Source organism: Eleginops maclovinus, chromosome 1 (assembly GCF_036324505.1).
Source record: "Eleginops maclovinus isolate JMC-PN-2008 ecotype Puerto Natales chromosome 1, JC_Emac_rtc_rv5, whole genome shotgun sequence".
Classification (NCBI taxonomy): Eukaryota; Metazoa; Chordata; class Actinopteri; order Perciformes; family Eleginopidae; genus Eleginops; species Eleginops maclovinus.
The window spans coordinates 8,143,926-8,165,408 of record NC_086349.1 but is presented as its reverse complement, the minus strand read 5'-3'; the positions used below and the strand labels follow the sequence as shown (position 1 = coordinate 8,165,408).

The 21,483-nt window shown below is 39.1% G+C and overlaps 2 protein-coding genes across 6 annotated transcripts in view; both read left to right on the top strand.

Annotated features, from left to right (window-relative positions):
• The window catches only part of trim33 (tripartite motif containing 33), a 32,016-nt gene extending 19,045 nt beyond the window's left edge, over positions 1-12,971 (top strand). Inside the window, exons 11-21 of one of the 4 annotated variants that reach the window (XM_063885417.1) lie at positions 1,265-1,321; positions 1,557-1,757; positions 4,053-4,185; positions 4,782-4,845; positions 5,686-5,839; positions 6,532-6,899; positions 7,395-7,506; positions 7,588-7,662; positions 8,846-8,998; positions 10,716-10,766; positions 12,213-12,971. In XM_063885417.1, coding sequence (XP_063741487.1) covers positions 1,265-1,321; positions 1,557-1,757; positions 4,053-4,185; positions 4,782-4,845; positions 5,686-5,839; positions 6,532-6,899; positions 7,395-7,506; positions 7,588-7,662; positions 8,846-8,998; positions 10,716-10,766; positions 12,213-12,437 — 1,593 coding nt within the window. In that variant the 3' untranslated portion in view covers positions 12,438-12,971. The remainder of the gene's footprint in view (positions 1-1,264; positions 1,322-1,556; positions 1,758-4,052; positions 4,186-4,781; positions 4,846-5,685; positions 5,840-6,531; positions 6,900-7,394; positions 7,507-7,587; positions 7,663-8,845; positions 8,999-10,715; positions 10,767-12,212) is intronic. The other 3 variants (XM_063885435.1, XM_063885427.1, XM_063885443.1) reach the window with 3 other exon arrangements.
• Positions 12,972-15,063: 2,092 nt separating this feature from the next.
• On the top strand, positions 15,064-21,098 carry slc66a1 (solute carrier family 66 member 1). 2 transcript variants are annotated; one of them, XM_063895819.1, is made up of 8 exons: positions 15,064-15,190; positions 16,887-17,083; positions 17,169-17,298; positions 17,887-17,974; positions 18,449-18,603; positions 18,700-18,792; positions 19,323-19,508; positions 20,218-21,098. In XM_063895819.1, exons 2-8 carry the CDS (start codon positions 16,893-16,895, stop codon positions 20,296-20,298), a joined length of 924 nt encoding a protein of 307 aa, XP_063751889.1. In that variant the 5' UTR covers positions 15,064-15,190; positions 16,887-16,892; the 3' UTR covers positions 20,299-21,098. The 2 variants fall into 2 exon arrangements, with proteins under 2 accessions (XP_063751889.1, XP_063751880.1); XM_063895810.1 differs by lacking the exon at positions 15,064-15,190 and adding an exon at positions 16,168-16,283.
• Positions 21,099-21,483: the final 385 nt, after the last annotated feature.

Below are 21,483 nucleotides of genomic sequence, written 5' to 3'. Positions count from 1 at the left end.
TTTATTAGTAAAGATTTATATCAATTTTGAAAGTACAGTCAGCCAATACTAAAAGCAGATTCAAGTGCTGACTATTTGGTAAATGATTAAATGAATATGCTTAAATAGAAGGCAGGAAGTACTACTAGTATTTTCAGCTTTCTCAACAATTACGTTCAAAGATACCATTTAATACAAAATCTATATGATAATTAAACTCTATGGCTATATTATTACCAAGTGAAAACCTAAATTGACCACATCAAATGAAATGTGGAGCTTCATTTGCAGTATTTTTTTATCCAGCCAGACGCATACCAACTGATGCATTGACGGGAGAGCCTTAACCATACTATTTATGTCTTTTTGGCTCACACTGCCTTCACCTTAGCAGATATCTCCACCTAGGCCAGAGATCTACGCAGCCTTATAGTGTCCTCCTTTTCAGAGAGTCCTTTTCCCCTACAGGAACTTAGTGGCTATAAAAAATAACATTAGAATACCAGTATATCAAATGGCAGTGTGAGACTTACTGGGGTCTAAACCTGCAGAGAGTTATCACCCAAATCTGCAGCGCTTTAGGCTTTACTACCCTTTTAGTTCACCACCAACGCATCATTTTTGACTGCAAGAGACACCTGTTTAGAGGTAGAAACTTCCTGTACACTACCTGCTCAGCACCACAACAGCAGACAGACACAGTTAGCAACTAGCTGGTAGAGAGTGGAGCATTAGGCTGCTGCAGAGCCAGATATTTCCCTCAGGAGTGGGGAAGGCACAAGCCAGTTTGCGGCCGACAATGGGGTCCAGTGTGTCAAACCAATATACTGCTGGCCATCCCTCAAAGAACCTGCAACATATAATTTAGCTCAAGGAAGTCATCCCCCAAAGCATTTTAATCAAAGACAAAAACTGTTAACCCCAAAAAATAGCAACCAATTTGGTGTAGTTCCTGCTGTTGAAAAGTGCTATTGGAAGTTATATCTGCTACCAACATTTGTTAATGGTCACAAAACACAGATTCCTCAAAACAAGTCTGAGAGAATTTTGCCTTTATTCTAATTAAAAGCAAGCTGGTTTTTAATTTAAGTAGTTCAACATGCATTTTCTAAGAAGGGTGCAAATGTACCGTGTTCTGTACCAGTCCTGCTTCACACGGCCTCACAAATGTATACAGATTAAGCCAGAGAATGTGTACAGTGTGAAATCTATATTTACTACTTCATGTCAGACTAGGTAAGTGAAATCTCCAGGATACACCCAGCCCCTTCTTCTTTGTGTCCAGATGTCTATAGAATCTGAGATGAGCCACCAAAGGTTTCGTTTCTTACTACAATCAGGGGTTTGGCACCTTTTTTTTCTACTTTGTCGTCTGTGTGTCTTGTGCAGCATGTGTCATCCAAATGCATGATCATGCAACCATGTTGTTTTCACAGCAACATGTTTGGTTTCATAAACTCATTGAATGACCTGTGCCATTGTTTTTGTCGTCCCATCTTTTTTCTATTTCTGTCTCTTTCTTTTTTCTATCTTCTTCTAATTGTCCTCTATCCTTCCTTCTCTGTTTTTCTCTGCAGCATTCCAACCCAGGGCATGCGGGCCCTTTCCCGGTGGCTTCCCTCCATAACGCTAACCCCACGAGTCCCACCAGTGCCAGTATGGCGGGTGCCCATGCTCACCGTGGCCCCGCCAGCCCCATCATAGGGCCCATCGAACTCATTCCCTCCGTTACCAATCCTGAGAACCTGCCTTGCCTACCCGAGATCCCGCCCATACAGGTGCAAACATTCAAACCATGTATTTGTTGTTTGGGAAGAATCCGTAACATTTTCTTTTTATTCATCTGCCACTTCTAAATGTTTTTAGTCAGGTAAATTCATTTGAGTTTAATATTTGACACCTCGCTCAACTAGGAAAATATATCAAATATTAATGTGTTTATTGAAACGTTCCTATTATTATCAGTAGGGTAAACAACTGAACAATTGAGATCAAAAAGAGTGAATAAAAATAAGGACAATATTTAACAAGGATATATTATGCTAATTTTCAGGTTCATATTTGTATTTTGTGCCTCTACTGTGACATGTTTACATGCTTTAATGTTAAATGAGTGTGTGGGAGAGTAACTCTCTCTTGAGGGAACACAGGGATTTTAGCCTTTGCCGTCCATTTACATGCACAAAAACCAAGGGGCAACCTCGGTGCTGAGCAGTGAAACACATACGGAAGTGCCAAAAACTGCAGTTCATCGAATGGCCGCGTGGCCTGGCTCCAAAACAAAGCAATTTACATAGACCCCATGTTAAAATGCCAATTTTTAAAGCAGAAATAAACATGTTTACAGCGTGGTACAAAAATTGCTTTTGGTCTCTATAGCTAGTTTCCCTATTCATGACAACAGTGAGGAGGGTGAATTTCTATATAACTCTCCCGTTTTAATTATATTAAGGCTTAAAGTTATGCATAATTAAGGGCGTGGTTGCTGTAATTGAGAGGTTAGCGCCATCAGTGGGCGCTAGCCGCTAGTTGTCTGCTCTGCTAGCTACGCTAACAGCCTCTGCACTGATAATGTGTCTTGTTTAGTATAATTCCCTAAAGCAGCAATAATAACTGACTATGGAAGCCAGTATCAATAACACATTTACCATCACATGTAACTAGTGTTGTCACGTTCCCTATATTTTGGTACCGGTACCGATACTAACATGTATTTCGATACTTTTCAACAAGATTGCCGAAACGTCGCTTCAGATCGAAAGATAGTGACGGCATTAAGACTATTATGCAGACGATATGCCTATGTCAGAAAACACTGTCACAACTTGCACCTAATGCGTTTTTTTGTTTTTGTTATTATTACTATGAGAGAGAGAGAGAGAGAGAGAGAGAGAGAGAGAGAGAGAGAGAGAGAGAGAGAGAGAGAGAGAGAGAGAGAGAGAGAGAGAGAGAGAGAGAGAGAGAGAGAGAGAGAGAGAGAGAGAGAGAGAGAGAGAGAGAGAGAGAGAGAGAGAGAGAGAGAGAGAGAGAGAATATATATATATATATATATATATATATATATATATATATCGTTACTGATGAGTTTCCCGCCATGTACCGGTACTTTCCAAATCCCGTACCGTTTTAAATGCCTCAGTACCGCGATACTTCGTTAGTACCGGTATACCGTGCAACACTACATGTAACTTAGCTTATTAAACGTATTAAAAGTAACGTTGTAATCGAGTGTTCCATAGAAACGACTCGTGAACTGAATCATGTGAAAATTGAAATTCTGTTTCAAACTAAACGTTAACGTTACGCTGATTCACGGTAACACTGGCCACATTTCTGGTCGAAATATAGTGGTGTATATTTGAAACAAGCACTTTTAAACTAGTGCAGTCTAATGTCAATAACAGATAGATCTTCGTCGTCAAGTTTTGTTGTATAGTTTCAGGTTAACTTACCTTGAGTAAGACGACCGGTAACCGAGAGCAACGAGACCGCAGGTTGTGCTGTTGACTTTTATTGGGATAGCGCCGCGAGTTTCATACGGTAGCATGTAGCCTAGCTTGGAAGCCTTCGCTAGCTTGGTAGCTTCAAGCTAGATGGGCGTGTTTCAGTAGCCACGCCTACTTCAGCTCCAACCCTATGTCCATATTTGGATTAGCCGGGAGCGGGCGGGAGGTAGACTGAGAAGATGTCGACGGTGGGAGTCGCCCACTTTGAGCTTCATTACGGCTCTTCACAAACCTATGGGTGACATCACGGATACTACGTCCATTATTTATACAGTTTATGACAAAAACCTATATAACAGTTTACAGGGATGGGAAAACCCCCAAAAGCACAATAGGACCTCTTTAAAGAAATAAAGTATATGTAATATAGAGAAAAAACAATCTGTAGAACAGATAAGCAAATGTTAATTTCTAAAAATGTACAAGATGTGTGGTTCATGATGAAAGGTATGTAAAAGCACAATAGGCTGATGTGTAGACAGGATTGGTGCGGGCCAAAATAAGCAGGTGTTATTTTCCCTGCTTCAAAGTATCCGTTAAACACATATTTCCTTGATGCTTTTGCAGCTGGAGGATGCAGGGTCGAGCAACCTTGGAAACATCCTGACTCGCTTCATTACAGTCAACAGGGAGCAACTCCTCGGCTCAGTGGACATGAACCCCTCGCCTGGCCTGTCCACACACTCTCCTGGATCCTCAGGTACAGACGCGTTCAGTGTGATTGACTCCCATTCACACGTTACAGAGAAAACAGCTCTCTTCTTTTTTTTTTTTTAAATGTTCCCGACTTTCTCAAGTTGTCCTATTCACATTCATGATAACAGACCTAAGGGATTCAGTGCTAGGAGTTGACCGTAAAATATTGAAAGCTGACTGCTGTATGATGAGTAATGGATAATGTACAGAGAACTGGTCTCTATTAGCAAGCTTAATTTTGAGGTAACAAACTATTTGCTGAACATTATCCCATGACATTACATCACAGCTACTTACTCACTAAATCAATAATTTGGCCCAAACTACTGATTTAAAATATGATTTTATTACTTCATCATGAACAAATAGTCTTCCTTGCAGTTTTGTGAGGGCAGAATGGGTCAATAGCACAGGTCTGTTATTCATAATAATGTGTGCTCTAAACAAAAAAATTTACAATGCCATAATTGAAAATCAAGTATCCAGGAAATCCTACAAAAAGTATTGAATGTATAAGCCATTTCAATTTAATTTCTAGAAAAGGACCCTTGTTGTTATATGTAATAATTTACATGTCTCTTTCCCCATTTCTGCCTTCAGGGTTGTCGAATGCACACACACCAGCAAGACCTTCTAGCACGTCCAGCACAGGCAGCAGGGGCAGGTAAGCAGATATAAAGACGTATTTTAGGAGAAAAACCCCCTCTTTAACATGCTGTTTTGCCATGTCCACAGATAACGTTTCATTGATTCCATAAATTAACAAAAGACTGAACCTAACTTTACATTCCAGCAGAGAGCTACACTGCTAAGAACACATCTGGTTCAGGGTGACACGATCGCAGTGAGCAAATATTTAGCAACAACTGATACAGACAACAATTCTAACAGTAGGACAAAACGGTCATGCCACATGACTACATCTGTGTTGCAGCTTAAACCAGAAGCTTTAAAACCAGTGGCCGGGGCAATGAAAGAAGGTGGATGTTGAAGTGTGAACACTCTTGTCTCACATAAAAAGAATCTGCATTTTATTGAACAATTACTGCAGTCTTTTCCTTAAACTTAAGAAAGACATTTTAGTTGCCTTATCACCAAACTAATTTTATAGTGTCATTTTAGTCTGGTCTTCCTTTACATACTTTTGACAGCCCTATTTACACGTATTCTGGTGTCACTGTATGTAGTCTCCATTAACTTAACAAGTACAGTCATAAATAAGCAGTTACTTAGTAAATTAGTTTGGGGGGCGGTGGGGGGAGAAGGCACACAGGGTGAGGTAGGCCTGCCTGTCGCATGAAGAAGCCCGCAATTATTTTTTTTAAAATGCGTTTTGCAGAGAAGGGAGGCTGGAGTTGGTCACGGTTCGGAGTGAGAGAAAACCGGACAGAGTAAGAGTTAAGGTGGCAGGCGTGCGTTGCTTAGGTGGCCGCCTAAGCTGTAAAGTGCTGCGGGAAACCCTGTGTTAATCCTTTCCGCACGCTTTGTTTTTGTCTGTTTTAAGCTGTAATTCGGCTGGAAAGACGGGGCCAGGAGGTGGCGCTCAAGTGGAGCAGGTGAGGGTGAAGCAGGAGCCTGGAACAGAAGAAAGCAACAGCTGTCCAACTTCCTCTCTGAAGACAGAGTGGGGCAAAGATGGCGGGAGGAGTGATTGCATGGTATGAACACTCCTCTTCATCCTTTCAACAAGATATTGTTACTGGTATTTTATGATCCCAGCCAAAGTGGACAAATGTCTTATTCAATATATGCTAAAACATATACAGCTCTGGAAAAAAATTGAGAGAACACTGCAGCATTATCAGTTTCTATGATTTTACTTTTTATAGGTATGTCTATGAATTAAATTATTTTTTACTATTTTATTGTATTCTATAAACTACTGACAGCATTTCTCTGTGTTGAAATTCAACAGACACTGGAATGGCCATACATGTAGAGATAAAGATTTAAGAACCATTTGGAGTGGTCCCTTAATCTTTTCTGGAGCTGTTTATGCCTTACTGGTAACAATGACTATATGGGCCAGAAGCAATGGCTCCTAACCGCATTTATCAAAATAAATATTGCTTTTGTATGGTATGGAACTTTTTGCTGTGATTTCATTTTCAGCTACATCACACTCTGTCACACATGGCATGATGAATTCTGTCAGAACCATTAATCTTTTCCTTTGACATTTGTGCTTATTATTAAATATATACGTAAAAAGAAAATTGGTAAGATATTGAGGAAAATGTCAAATATGAGGTCAGAATGGAGTAAATGGAAAAAAATATACTGAAATGATAAATCTGAGAAAAGGATCTTTTATTCTTCCTCAAATTAAAAAAAAGTGTTTTACCCACAGATGAGCAATCCGGAGAGCAGCACCCATCCTACATTGGGAGTCGTATCTTCCGGCCAAGATGCTCTCAGGGCTTTAGGGGAGCGCGTCAAAACAGAACCTCAATCTGAGACACCTTGTTCTGGACACAGTGGCTCCGGGGCCGCCACCTCTTCCACTCCCACAATGACCTCTGCTACCTCACTATACTCTGGGAACGGCAGCAGAACGGCCGGCGCTTCGCTCACTAATGGAAACTCGGAGAAGGGGGACGACCCCAATGAGGACTGGTGTGCTGTTTGCAACAACGGGGGTGACCTGCTGTGCTGCGACCGCTGCCCCAAAGTGTTCCACATGAAGTGCCACGTACCCACCATAAAAATCTTCCCAACGTGAGTCATTAGAACAAGACTACTTTTTTTAGGTGGTGTAACATTTTCATGAATAATATTGAAAATAATAATAGATTACATTTTCATAGCACCCTTCAAGGGACCCAAGGACATGGTGTAAGGACATACAAAAATAAAATAAAAAAAGAATTGATTAGAACACATTTCTTTTCTGGACAATATATGATGATATGACATTTTTGCTTATTTGATTTTGATTCAATTCATGGGGGCTGCAATCGATGTGAGATGAAACCATGTGCCCATCTATCAATCGGTTACATTGATATCAACTCAATGTATTGGTACACCCCTAAAAAGCTGAACATGTTTCAGAAATCGACAAAATTGATACTTGATTTGTAATAACGGGCCTTTACTATCTGTCAGAAAACAAAACGTCCTAGTTTGATCTTCTCAAAATATTTCTTTAGCAGCTGTTAATTGACATTGTTTTTATTAACATAATGTCCCCTTTTTTTGCCGTGTTTTTAGGGGTGATTTTCTCTGCACGTTCTGCCGAAGTCTAACCACCCCCGAGATAGAGTACTGTGACGAGAGCAAGAAAGGCCAAGAGGCACAGGGGCTGAGTCCTGAGGATCAAAGGGTCAGTACATCCAACACAACTTCAAAAAGCTCTGCATGATTATCACTTGGCAGCTAAAACCCTCTCTTCCTCCGTCTGCAGAAATGTGAACGCCTCCTGCTGCACATCTTCTGCCATGAGCTCAGCGTGGGCTTCAGGGAACCTGTTCCTAGCTCTGTAAGTATCCCCCCGAGCAAATACACACACCCAGTCGATGGCGAAACTCCCGAGGCCTGTACCACGAAGCCAGTTCAACATACCCTGGATATGTTTGAGTTGTCTGGCTTAACTAAACCTAACAAACGCGATCTCGCGATTCGGTCCTACGACGCTGGTTATCTTCTCGGTAAGTCAACCCAGGGTTTCTCTGTCCGGCTATGAGTGCGTTCACGTGAAATGGGCGGGGTTAGCAACATTTGGCCAATCACAAACCCGGAGAAGCTTACTGACAGCGGAGCGTCATACGTCATGAATGCAAAGTCAACTATCATGTTAGACAAATAACAAGTTAAACTTTAAACCTACATTAATTAAACACTTGATCCAGAATAAAACCAACATAGGTGCGGCTGGAGGTGCAGGAAGAACAGCTGGTAAAAAGTGTTTCGTCAACTTAATGGGTTGTTTTGCATACAGTATGCGGCACTGTAATTGTTGCACAGCCTAATACGGCTCGAGGAGCTGACACAGATCAGGAAATATATGATGTGATTGATGACTTGATTTGAATAATAAATGCGATGCGGACTGTACGCAATGCTCTGAGTTACTTTGCTCCGGTTACTACTGTTGTGGCAGATCTTTAAGTAAACTTGGTTGCCGCGAATGTAATAATAGTCTAATTGCTCTGAAGATGGGCAGTGATTCTATTCATTTTCATGTCTGTTGTTCCTGCATGACTCATAGCTTTAAACTCCCCACACAGAGCTCTGATTGCTCAGCAGGCGAGGCTTTCGCTGAGTTGATCTCTTATCTGGAACATAACCTGCTCTGGAGCGGGTTAGGTGTTCAGCATAAGTTACCATGGAGATCTACCCCCGTAAGAAGTGAACCAGCGTCCTAGGACCGAAAACCCAGAGTTAACCCTGAAGTTACCTCGGTAACCCCAAATCCTGCTTCTCGGTACAGGCCTCTGGTGCTTTTGAGCCTAGTAGCATAAATTAAGATATTATTATTATAATTATTTTTATACCATATTACATACATAGATGTATACATTTAGTTAGAAAAGATTCAGATTTCTGTCGTTTCTGCCAAACTGCAAGACACATTGTCCTCCGCCTCCCATGTTCAACTCAAATTTTCATCATCCCCCCTCCTGTGAAATAGTAAGAGATGTTGTCCCATGTTGTTCAACCAGGTGCCCAACTACTACAAGATTATAAAGACGCCCATGGATCTCAAGAGGGTGAAGAAGAGGCTGCAGCTCCGGAGCTCCCAGCACTACCAGTCCGTCCAGGAGTTTGTGTCCGACATGCGCCTAGTCTTCACAAACTGCGCCAATTACAACGAGGTGAGCAGCATGAGTCCTGAGCCTGCTTTGGGGAATGGCATCTGCGCGTGTGTGTGTGTGGGTGTGTATTCGGACGATGGGTAGACTGATATGAGTTGAAGATTAATTTAATAGCATAGAGTGAATCTTTAGATACTAGCCTATAAGACTTGGCCTTGCAATTGCAAAAACATTAGAGTGCAATGAAATGAATAGATGAACATTTTTACCTATTAGTAAAATAAATCATATACCAGCTCAGTCTAAGCTAACCTAATGTGAGGCACAAGCTGACCTTGGAGGAGGAAGTGGGAAAGGGTGCTATAGTGTGTACAGTTTTGCTACTACTAAGACTGGCTGCTGGATGATGGAGTCAGTGCTGTGTTCACCCTGGCTGCAGACCGCTGTGTGAAACCCTGTAACACCGCCTGCATCCCATTGCTAAATCACGAGGGTGGTGTGTAATGGATCGCTGTCACCTGATGGGAGCTGGATGTATTTGTTTGGTTGATTGTTTGGGATGGGTATTGGCCGCATTGCATATGTTCTGATGATCTACCCTCTGTGTGTAATAGAAACACAGTCGTGCTCCCCTAGAGGAATAGACTATAGAACATGTGTATTACCATGCATTACACCTTCCAACCAGATGAGAGAGCTTCTTGTTTATAAAGAAAAAAAACAATGTCCAAACATAGTCTGCCCTAAAGAATCTCTTCCTAAACAAAACCTCACAAAATGTGAAAATAGAACTACGATTGTAATGAAAATGAATAGCATGAAGGGTTCTCACATTAAGAAGGTCTTGTGTTATATTGATTTGCATGACTTATTAATATGGAGGAAGACATCAAGTGTTATTCTATCACTTTTTTAGTAAATATTAAGTCATTTGTACGTCATATCACATAAAGCACCATAAAAAAGGCTGAAGGCTGTAAAACATTTGTTAGCGCGTAATGAGTTTAATAGAACATTTCTTCAGATATTCCTACATAAGGAACTATGTTTTTTTTTTTTGTGGTCCATTAGACGCTGTTGGTTGGCCATTAAAAATGGATATATACACAACAAAAATGTAATAATTCTAGGTATGAACATAATAAAAGGTTAAAATGAACAAGTACCTCTAAAGTATAAATCTAAAAAGTGGTTCCTTTCAAGATAACTTTCCTTAAAATCAATTTATACTGAATGACTCAGTTAATCAAAGGTCATCAGGGAAAGCTTTGAAGAACAGCAATACTTAAAGCAACACCTTAGTGATGAAAATCCATTCTTTAGGAAAAAACTCTTTTAAGTCAGCTGCAGCTTCGTCATCTACAATTAATTAATTTATGTACGAGTTGTTAAAACCTTTTTTCACACATACTAAACACATATAGAACTTTAAATAAATCAATCAATTAAAGACTAAACTGAATTTGGCAAAACAGGAAATGTCTCCTAAAGTTAAAAAAAAAGTACTGTTGTAGAGATTCTGACAAAAGTAGATAATATAACTAGAGAGAAGTAAACGGATCACACGTGCTCTGTTTCCTGTAGCCTATGTGATTAAATGAACATAGGAGTGAAGACTTTACTTCCTGTAATAACCCGGTGACGCACGCCGCTTAGGCGCGAGTAGGCCGTAAACAGATTTCTGATCTGTTGTTTTCTAACCTGCTTTGCTGTGAAATCTTTTTTTCCCCCCTTGCTGCTTCACTGTGTGTGTTGTAATGTTATTGCCCCTTTTTAGATGTCTCGAATAATCCAGGTTTATGATGAGGAGAAACAGATTAATACGCAGGTAAGCAGGTTTCGAAAACAGAACAGATGTCCTGTCTCCTCCCACTGAAGCTCCAAGAAATGTTTGAAGCCCTTCATCTGAAGGCTGAAATTTCATTACATTTATGTTATATATCATAGTGAGAGGCGGTAAGGACATTGCTGGAGGTGATGAAAAATTAAGAGACCACTGCAGCATTATCAGTTTCTCTGGATTTACTATTTATAGGTATGTCTTTGAGTTAAAAGATTGGAATTCAACAGACACTGGACTTTTTTCCGGAGCTTTATATCCAGGATCTTTGGTTGATGGGGTTTGGTTTAGGGGGTCCGTGTCTGATCATTTCATTTTCCTGGCCCACAGTGTTAAGGTGGCACTATGTATACATATCCTTCTGCTATGCAACACATATTGTAATGAAAATATGTTTTGTATTTTATCAGGTGCTCGGTGAACCATACTTATTTAACCTTCAATACTACCATTCTGTTTCTATTATTAAACGCATGTCATTTTGATTTCACATGTTTTAATATAGTAGGAGATTGACCTAACACCAGGCTGAAAAGAAGTTGAAAGAGTAGTTTTCTCTGACTGTATGACTGGTAGGTGTGGTCTGTGTGAAGCAGTTTTTGATTATACTTCACTGCTGCAAGGGGAAACTTTAAAACACTAGAGGTCAGCAAATGTAAGATTTTCATTGGGAGTTAAATTACTCTCTAATGTGAAAGCAAAACATGGAATGAAAATGTAGAAGTGAAAATGCATGAGTTTGAAAGTGAAAATGTTAAAACGGTACATGTGAGTAAAGGCAAGTGCATGTGAGAAACCCAAACTGAATTATGGCTTGCATGGCCCATTATAGTGTTTGATTCATTGATGTGAACGTGCAAACATATCATTAGTTTAGACTTAATGTTTAGGTTTTCTTAAATCAAGAACAAGGTCATGTGTGTGAACTGCTCACTTCCTGATGCTGAGTCAGGTTTTATTTTGAGGACCTGCGCTGCCCAGTTCGGTATTTTCAGATAATTTAGCTGACCAAACAAACGTAATCAAATCGTAATGTTTTAGTGTTCACAATGTTCTATCTGGTATAAATCCCCTCATTTTCACAAACCTTTTAAAATGCAGATGCTTTATCTTTGCCCATCTGCTTGCCTCATTTACCCTACAATTGTATGCAAGTATCTGAAAGCAGCCTTGCTGGTATCGTGACACTTTTCTTCCACCTTTTGGGAATGCTTCATGGAGCCACAGTGGGATGAGGCGGCAGGATATCTCTGCTCTGTACAGCAACGTTGAGCTGGGGCAAACCAACCATCAGAAGTCTTAACCACATCTAATTTGTCTCCTCATTCTGCTCTTCCTCCTTTCTCCATTTTTCCTTTTCTATTGTTTTCTCACTACCCTTCTGCCTCTATCACCCTCTTCTTCTCCCTCCTCCTTCTCTTCTTCCTCCGACAGGCGGGATCCGAGATGGCGATATCCGGCAAGGCAGTGAGCCTGTACTTTGAGGAGAAGTTGCAGGAGTCCTTCCCTGAGCAGAGCTTCCCCGAAACAGCACAAACAGAATGTCCGGAAAGAGAGGACAAAGAGGAGAAGGAGGACACAGAGGACTCTGACGACGGCTTCATACAGCCAAGACGCAAACGGTTAAAAACAGATGAGAAAGTGTTCCACATAAAGTGAGACACGCCCTCAAAATAAACCAGAGAAGTAAAAAAAAACTGTCTTCCTCATGTCTCACTTCTTGTTTGTTTGAGGCAGCCGTCAATAAAGGAGGAGATCCGCTGTACAAACTGCTTGGTTTATCTCATCCTTGCCTTCGAAAGAATGAACTGTCATTATCTGCCTTTATCACAAATCTGGAGGACAGAACCACAGAAGAGCTGCATTACCTCCTTATATTCCTGGACACCCAAGAACTCGCTTGTACAGACTTTAACGTAGGACTTGTTTTGCAGTAGATCAATTAATGAATGCTCCTTTTTTTTAACCACCCATCTCATGTGTAGATTTGTTGTGGAAAGTGCTTTATAAAACATTTGAATCCCCTGTCCTCAGTTCTTAATGTATTATATCTATACTTTGACATGAAACCTACCAAGTATTTGTATAACTTTGTTGAAGCAAAATGTAAATAAGAGAATCTAGCCCGCTGAAGGTGTTCCTACAGTATAGATGTTTGGGTGCATCATCAATAAAACCTGTTCTTGAAATATATCATAGAAAATGTGTGGTGTGAAGTAGGTTTGAGTTTGGAATCTTAATAAGAAAAACATTGACACGAGAAATTCCCTGGCCATTTTAATATTTTTGATATAATTTGTTTTAAATGTCTGCCACCATGGAAACACAATACAGTAGAGAGCGACCTAACACCAGGCTGAAAAGTCTTTAGGTTGATAGGGTGGTTTGACCTGACTGTATCACTGATAGGTGTGGCCTAGTGTAAAGAGGTTATTGATTATACTTAACTGCAAGAGGTGAAATTCAAAACCACTGGAGGTCCTTTTTATTTAATTTGTCATGCTTTCCAAATGTCTGCCCCAATTCGAAACATAAATGTAGGTGGAGGAAATGATCAAATTGGTGCTTGTAAATTGAACGTCTCCAAATCTTTAAAGGAAGACTGAACAGCCCAGTCAGTAAAAATACAGATTGTAATGGTAATATGAGCAAAAGGCTGCTTTATTTGAAAAGCATATTTCAGACATGCATTTAAACATAAAAAAAACGAGGAAAAATCTTCAAAATGCGAATTCAAATGTCTAAGAGATTTGCGTTTACTTAAATGAATCCACAGGGCTCAATGTGAACAGCCAAGTGAGTAATATATTTTAATAGTTATATGTGCAAAAGGCTGCTTTATTTAAATAGCCCTTTTCACAGATGCATTTTAACATTTAAAATGTGCTAAAACTTCTTTAAACTGCTGATTTAAAGTGTAGAAATCCATTGAAAGAGAAATCAAATGTCTCAAAGAGACATATATTTGGATTCCGTTTTTTGCCAGTGTGATGAAAAAATAAATCCTGTTTTTCATTATAATCATGACAAGGCAAAGTTTTCATCTTTACTGGCTGAAAGGGACTTCCAAGTAAGGCAAGGCAAGTTTATTTATATAGCACCTTTTAACACAAGGCAATTCAAAGTGCTTTACAAAAATGAAAGATGAGCATTTAGAAATAGTGCAGCAGAAACACATCATAAAATGGCATTTAAAAACAGTCATTTAAAAGCAAAGGTAATAATATAAACACAACAGGTATAATATACATGAATAAAAGTTATAATGCAGAATAAAAGTCACAGTGCAATGTTAGATCAGAACAGTTCAATTAAAAGCAGCGGCAAAAAGAAATGTTTTCAGCCTGGATTTAAAAGTAATAAGAGTTGCAGCGGACCTGCAGGGTTCTGGTAGTTTGCTCCAGATATTTGGAGCATAATAACTGAACGCTGCTTCTCCTTGTTTAGTTCTAAGTCTGTTGACAGAAAGCTGACCCGTCCCAGAAGACCTGAGAGTTCTGGATGGTTCAGATCACAAATGTATTTTGGGCCTAAACCATTCAATGCTTTAAAAACCAGCAGCAAGTAGTGCACATTGAAGTTTGAATTACTATTGAAAGTGGTTTATCGTAGGTTTGAGTTTCATATGCTGTTGAAGGTCGTTCAACTCAGCAATGATTTAAGGCTCTATATTCTGCAGTGATGCCATTAAAAATATTTCAGGCTCAGCTTCTGCATTGCTAATTTCATTCTCCTTTTTATAATGTTTTCAGCAGAGATGGGAAGTATCTAAGTACATTTTCTCAATAGAGTACTTAAGTAAAATTGTAAAATACTTGTACTTTACTTGAGTATTTCAGAGTTATGCTACTTTGTACTTTTACTCCACTACATTCATTTTGAAGTTAAGTTACTTCACAGATTTGGATTAATGATGTGAAATGTAATCAACACTTAAATAAGGCATTAGTTACACCTGGAGTAAATCTACAAGCTACCCTGCCAGCTTTGATAAACACATAAATGCATCAATAATTATATTTTAAAAAACATATCATGTATTATTCTGCATAATAAGTATTTTTACACTTTAAGTATATTTTGTTGATAATACTTTTGTACTTTTACTTGAATAACATTTTGATTGCAGGAATTTGACTTGTGTCTGAGTGTATTCCAAAACTGGTTCTTCTACCCCTGGTTTCGAGCACTTTGGCCCGTTTTACGAGAAGCACGTGACCAAAGTGGACTTGACTTTTAACAAATCTGAAAATAAAGCTGCAGGCGCTGACATCAGCTTGGTGAGGTGCTGAGTCGGCAGTCTTTAAGTGAGATAGTCAGCTGACGCTTTTTGCTTCACTTGACATTTCGGAAATAGCTCTTCTTTCCTTTTTCATTCAAAGTCTGACTTTGGATTGAATCGTTTCTTCCAGGTAGGATGTTTTCTCCTGACAATTGTTATCTTGAAAATAAGATAAAGGACATGTCAATATGATTAAAAGGCAACCCCTGTTGTATTGTGATGATGACAATTACCCATATGCGTAACAAAAGAGAATAACTGCAACTGTTAAAGGACATTAAAGAACACTTAACAATCTTTTAAATTCACTTAGTTGGAACATTTGCATACAAGCCCATTTGATTCAACGCAGATATTACCCACCACTGACTTGCTGTCTTACAAGTGATTTTCTTCACGGGCGCATACTAAAATGTAAAACTACTTAAAGAATGAAAGAATACCTCTGGACTAGTGTCGGCTCCGGACTAATGACTGAATTACCACGTGGAGCCATATAATCCAATTTAACAAGACTTGTTGATATGTGAGGAGAGTATGTGAACAAATTTGAGCGCGGCGGTGACCTTACTTTGGCATCTTTAAATTGTCCCAGTTTTACAAATGAAGTAACATTACCTCGAGAGCAAGCCATTAACATGTTCCACAGTATTAACAAATGTTTTACAGCTGGAATAATTATACGTCTCAAACAAAGGAATGTTATTGGAAACATTTATTCATCAAAATGTAAAAATACCAACATATAAGTAAATTAATAATCAACAGATGCATAAATAATTGCAGTCGTTTTGTTCTGTAAAATATATGATGATCATGGTGTACAATAGATAACTATCAGAATAACCAGACGCAAAAGGAATTAGTTTGGTTGTCATTGTTGCACTAATAATCTTCTTTTATGCTTCTTGAATTCACATTGCGTAATGATGTCTACCGCACATTTTTTAACATATGGATACAATTCTTATTAAATGGACGAACCTTTCCTGGAAGCCTGATCCAATTTAAAACTTTTAATTTGAAGGCACACTGGTTTGTTTTGGAGCTCACGAGCCACTAGTCACGTGATAATGCCGTGACGTATCCTCCTCACGACCAATCACCTCGCGTACTCAGTCCTGAGTCGTTTATTACCTATTGCAGCTTCCGTGTTGTTTGTTCAGTCTCGGAGAGGTTTGTGTTCTTCTATGGACTTTATCGGCATGCAAGCGGCCACACAGGCAAGGAAAACATGTTATTTATTTGCTCTGTTCCTTTCCAGTGTTGTGTTTTGTAGATTTTTTTTTTTTTTACCGTAAAAGCTACAACAAAGAAACAGATGTCTGCGTATTGAAGTTAGTTAGCCAGCTAAGTGGCTAAACAAAAAGATTAATTTCTTTTTTGGTTTCTGTTGAGTGCATTTTGTGTAAAACAGGTTTCTTTTGTTGTGTTGCCCATTGTATTAATGTAGCCCAAAAAACACCTTTACTGTTTTAAACCAAATGTAACCAACACAACGGCACAATGTGAATATAAACCAGTTTAAATGTCTTGTTTAACATTCGACCACATTACGAACACATTAACTGGTTTTATGTCGAGGTTTGTGGTACATATGTGTTGCTCTTCAGGGTATGTATATGTCTGATTTGAGTGAGTGTGTTACAAAGCTGCGAAAACTCCACATCAGTGCCATATGTTTGCATAATTGGAGGGGTTTTTTTGTATCGCTCTTTCCTTTTATTCGTTCTTGGAAGCAGTGTGTTATATAGACTGGACATGTAGAATCAGAATGTGACTTTCGTTTTATCAACGGCTTATTGACAAAAGTATTTTCTCTCCAGCTCAATATGATGAGAGACGGAGTCCTTTCACGGGGTGTCTTTGGAGTAAGCACTACAGGAAACTTCAGTTCCATCTGCCCCAATGGGTCACAGTGGGTCTGGGAAGGTCTCGGGGAATGTGCCCAGGATGGGAGGGACATGGCAAGCATCTACCTCGGCCTGCTGTCCATCCTCTGCTTCATGGTGTCTTCTCTTCCGTAAGTGTTGGTGTCTGTGCCTCTAAGAGGAAGTTCTTGTTTTATAAACATCATGTATAATTCTGTGTGTTGTTCCTGATTGCAGACAGTACTACAGCTCGTGTAAAACGGGGAATATGGACAGCGCCCTCTCTATTTGGTTTCTGCTGCTGTGGCTGGGAGGGGACAGCTGTAACCTGGTGGGCTCCTTCTTGGCAGACCAACTTCCACTTCAGGTGACTTGTAGTTAAGGGAAACATGATGCGTGGTATGACAGTTTACCCGGAATCATGGCTGCACAATTTTTTTTTGTTATGGTTAGCTTGGTTAACCCACCACCCATCATATAATATTGCACATAATGTTTTTTATTTGGGCTTTCTGGGTTGAGCTCATTGCTGAATGTGTTTAATAAACAAGCAAAAAAATCCCTTATTTTTTAAATGTAAAAAAAGTCATTTGTTGTATTTTAGAAAAAAATGAAATTGGCAGAAATCCCAAACTGAGTACACTTTAAAATCTGTTTATTCAATGTAAGAAAAGTCTATTATATATTGAATATAATTAATGTTATTTTTATATATTGAATATATCAAATTTTCCCCAAAAATCAAAGATGTAGTCACATTTTAAGAGATATTACCAGTTTCTTATGGTTTGCGCCTTGATCAGTGACTTCGATTATGTATTTATTATTCAAAGTTCTTATTGAGAATTTTTCTGTCAACCAACACTTTTCAGTTCCATGAACATTGTAATTCCATTACAATGTGATGTTGGTCATTTTTCATGACCTGTACCATGTCTTTCTCTCTATCTTCCAGACATATACAGCTGGTTATTATGTCATAGCTGACTTGATGATGCTGGCATTGTACGTATACTACATGACGAAGAACAGAATGCGGCAAGGTACGTGTTTTTTTGTTTTAAATACTCCGTTTTCCAAATACACAACACAATATGTTTCTCATTGCGTTGTGTGAGTGTCAGAGCCTTTTTTGCATCCTAATGCCTCATTTGGTGACCTACACCAAGGCCTTTGTTAACATATAGAATGACTAACCCCGGACATGTATTTTATCTCCAGTTGTAACTGTAGCCATCATCCTGATTTAGTTACTTCTTAGGTCTATTTCTAAGATAAGTATTATCTCCTGTTTCTGTGAAAAGCTTCTCTTATCAGCTTCGATGAACATCTATCCATTAAAAGTCCAGACAGAGGAAGAGGATAATGGCTATACCCCATCATGATGTCATCACATGCCTCATGTGGCTGTGGCGTTTGTTCGCTTACTGGCGACCTTTGGCATAACTGTCTGGAGGAATGTGCTAAGAAGTCTTTCCAAGTATTGATGCTGAACCCATATGTTGTCTCTTCCCCAGGTAGGGTGGTTCTGCGTGTGGTGGGTGTAGCCTGCGTCCTGGGCTTCACCTCCAGCCTCGTCCACCTCCCCGGGTTAGGTGCCCAACAGGAAGTTATTCCTTCAGAGTTCAGAAGTCGCGCCTTGCTCTCAACCTCTGACCTCAGTGCTATCAAGGTGAGTCATAATGAGTTGTTTGACAAGTGACCTGAGGGAAGTCAACTGGTTGTGCTCTGGTGTGACGTTGTTGTGTCTGCCTCTCTGTCGCTGCAGGCTTTCACCCCTAAAGAGATCATTGGTTTCTCCATCGGCTCAGTGTCCTCAGTGCTCTACCTCTGTTCCAGAATCCCCCAGATGTACACTAATGTGAGTATGACAAATAATACTGGCTGAATACTACTGCGCATAGACATTAACTGGTACTACTAATTCTAATAAATGATTTGATGAGCATCCATATTTTATTTTTTAGCATCACTGTATGTTGCAGACATTCAAATTGTAGTTTTAAATTGTATAACTGCATTTATTTTTTAATTTACACATATATTGGTAAAACAAATAGAATAAGTTCTAAATGATAAACTTTTAATAAGGTTTTGTAGGTGGGAACAAAATGTGCCTTGAGTAAAGGATTTACATGTATGAATGAGAGGTTTGGTTAAAGATACATTAGATTATTAGCTGCCAAATAGAACATGTAATAATAATTAACATTCAAAGGCCTTGCAAGTTGTTTTAAAATGTGTTTTATTCTGAACAAGAGGAACAAATTGAAGCAAATTTGAATTTCACTGATCTGTAGGAAAGTGTGTGGTTTCGGTGTAAAAATAAATAAATTTCCCCAACATGTTTTTTTTTCTCACTTTCTCTCATCCTCTCATTTATTCCCACAGTTCAAGAGGAAATCAACAGAGGGAGTGTCATACTTCCTGTTCGCGCTGGTCATCCTGGGAAACACCACATACGGCCTGAGTGTCCTGCTGAAGAACCCTGATGAGGGCCAGGGCGAGAAAAGCTACATGATCCATCACCTGCCCTGGCTCATCGGCAGCCTCGGCACCCTCTCCTTAGACATCCTTGTATCCTTTCAAGATAAAGGGCCTCCAGGCTCTCCTTAATCTCAAGTACATGCTACATTTTAGGCAGTGCTCAGCTGGTAGAGAGGACACTTCATCATAAGAGTCAGGTCTCATGACGTGTCTGTGGAAACACAATGTAGTCTCAAAGGTCCAAGCACACAGGGTGAAATCAGCCCCAGCAAAGAAACAAGAAAAAGCAAAAAGCTGCATATATATATATATATATATATATATATATATATATATATATTTAAATGAACTTTAACTATCCCATAGTTATCAGCTCTGATAATGTCATGGACTTTGGTACGTAGGGGCAGCATATTTTTGCATATTTCTGTCCACCCTTTGAGACCAAGGCTATATTGATTTCAGTTTTTTACACATATCTGTATGTTTGTAGCAAATAAAAAAGAACCAGCCAAACAGACAGCTTTAAAACTAAAAGCCAACTGGTGTCAAAGTCTGCGGGCATACCGAGTTTCCCCTTTAGAAACTGACCGAATACAGTGGTGTCCGACATTTTCACAGCCAGCACTGAAAAGTCTCCTTTAGGCACTGGTCAGGTGGATTCGTATGTAGAGGATTAGCGTTATGCTAAGTATTTATTCACTTGGTCAAATAGTGTGTTGTATTTTTCTTCATTGTGTGTGTCACTTAACACAATCTTTTCCAGGATTCCTTTTATTTCCTTAATACTGTGGCTCAGATCTCTTTCCAGTTCCTGATTTACCGCAAAGCCAAAGAGGACGTCGGTACCGGAGAGACCACGCCTCTGATTGGAAGCTAAACCAACAAAATCAGAGTGGGACATGATCCGACACCCTTCCGGTGAACCCTCAAAATCACATTGCCAACAGAATCAGGATGAAAGGACATTGTACATTTTAGTCTTGATTTTATCTTTGTATTTATTATGCTCTTTTTTTTAATGTTTACAATGTGTTTTTATCTGCCAAAGTACTGTGACAGAGGAAGTTCTTTACTTGTTTGACATGGATGGAATATACCTCCTGTCAGCCTGAACTCCTTCTCTTTTAATTTTTTTTCAGTCACAACCTCAATTTAAATTCACATAGATTACATAGGAACCTAGCCAGGGCGGACATACCAAACAGATGCTCCAAAATAATGTTGTTTCTCAAAGCTGCATAACACTTTGACAGTTATGGCACTAGCCACTGCATGAAGCCAAGTCTTATATTGTTACTGTGATGTGATAGAGCCTAAAAAATATATGTTTTGTAAAGCATGACCAAGTGTAAACTGTACTCTGTCAATTTTTGAATTGATGTTTACACTAAGTGCTGTAATCGCAAAAAAAAGTTGTATTTTTTTTGTTCATTTTAGATATATTTTAATTGTAGTTATGCATTTCTCTTTTCTTTTTGTAAATACAGTCACTTGACCAGATTAGTTTGCACTGGTGATAAATCACTTAACACAGATTTTCACTACCATGTTTAAATTACACATTTTAATTTTTCTCACAGTTTTGCACAACGAATGTCGGTTTTGTACTTTGAGAAATGTTTAAAATGTTCAGTGGGTCAGTGTGCTGTGAAAATAAAGAAAAAGAATAACATTTAATTATTTTCTCTGTTTCTTTAATCTGGGTAAGTCTTGGGAGTCATCGTATGGGGGCCGACAGAGGTACACAGGAACACTCACATTAGGAGAAACCCGCTGCAATTTAAAAAAACATGTATATATAAAAACACAAATATGCCAAACACAAACAGATGAAGAAACATGTTCCCCAACTTTACAACACATAAGAAGATTTTAGTACAAGGGCTGCATAAACAAAAAGCTGCAAATACAAGATACTGCAAGAAGCTCAAAACACAACAGTCACAGGGACACTAAAAAGTGATGCACCTAGCTGGGACCGGGAACAGAGGGCTTGGTGTTCTTGGATTATAAATATACTGGGGAACTGTCACTGGAAACGCAAATAAAATCTATGTTTTAT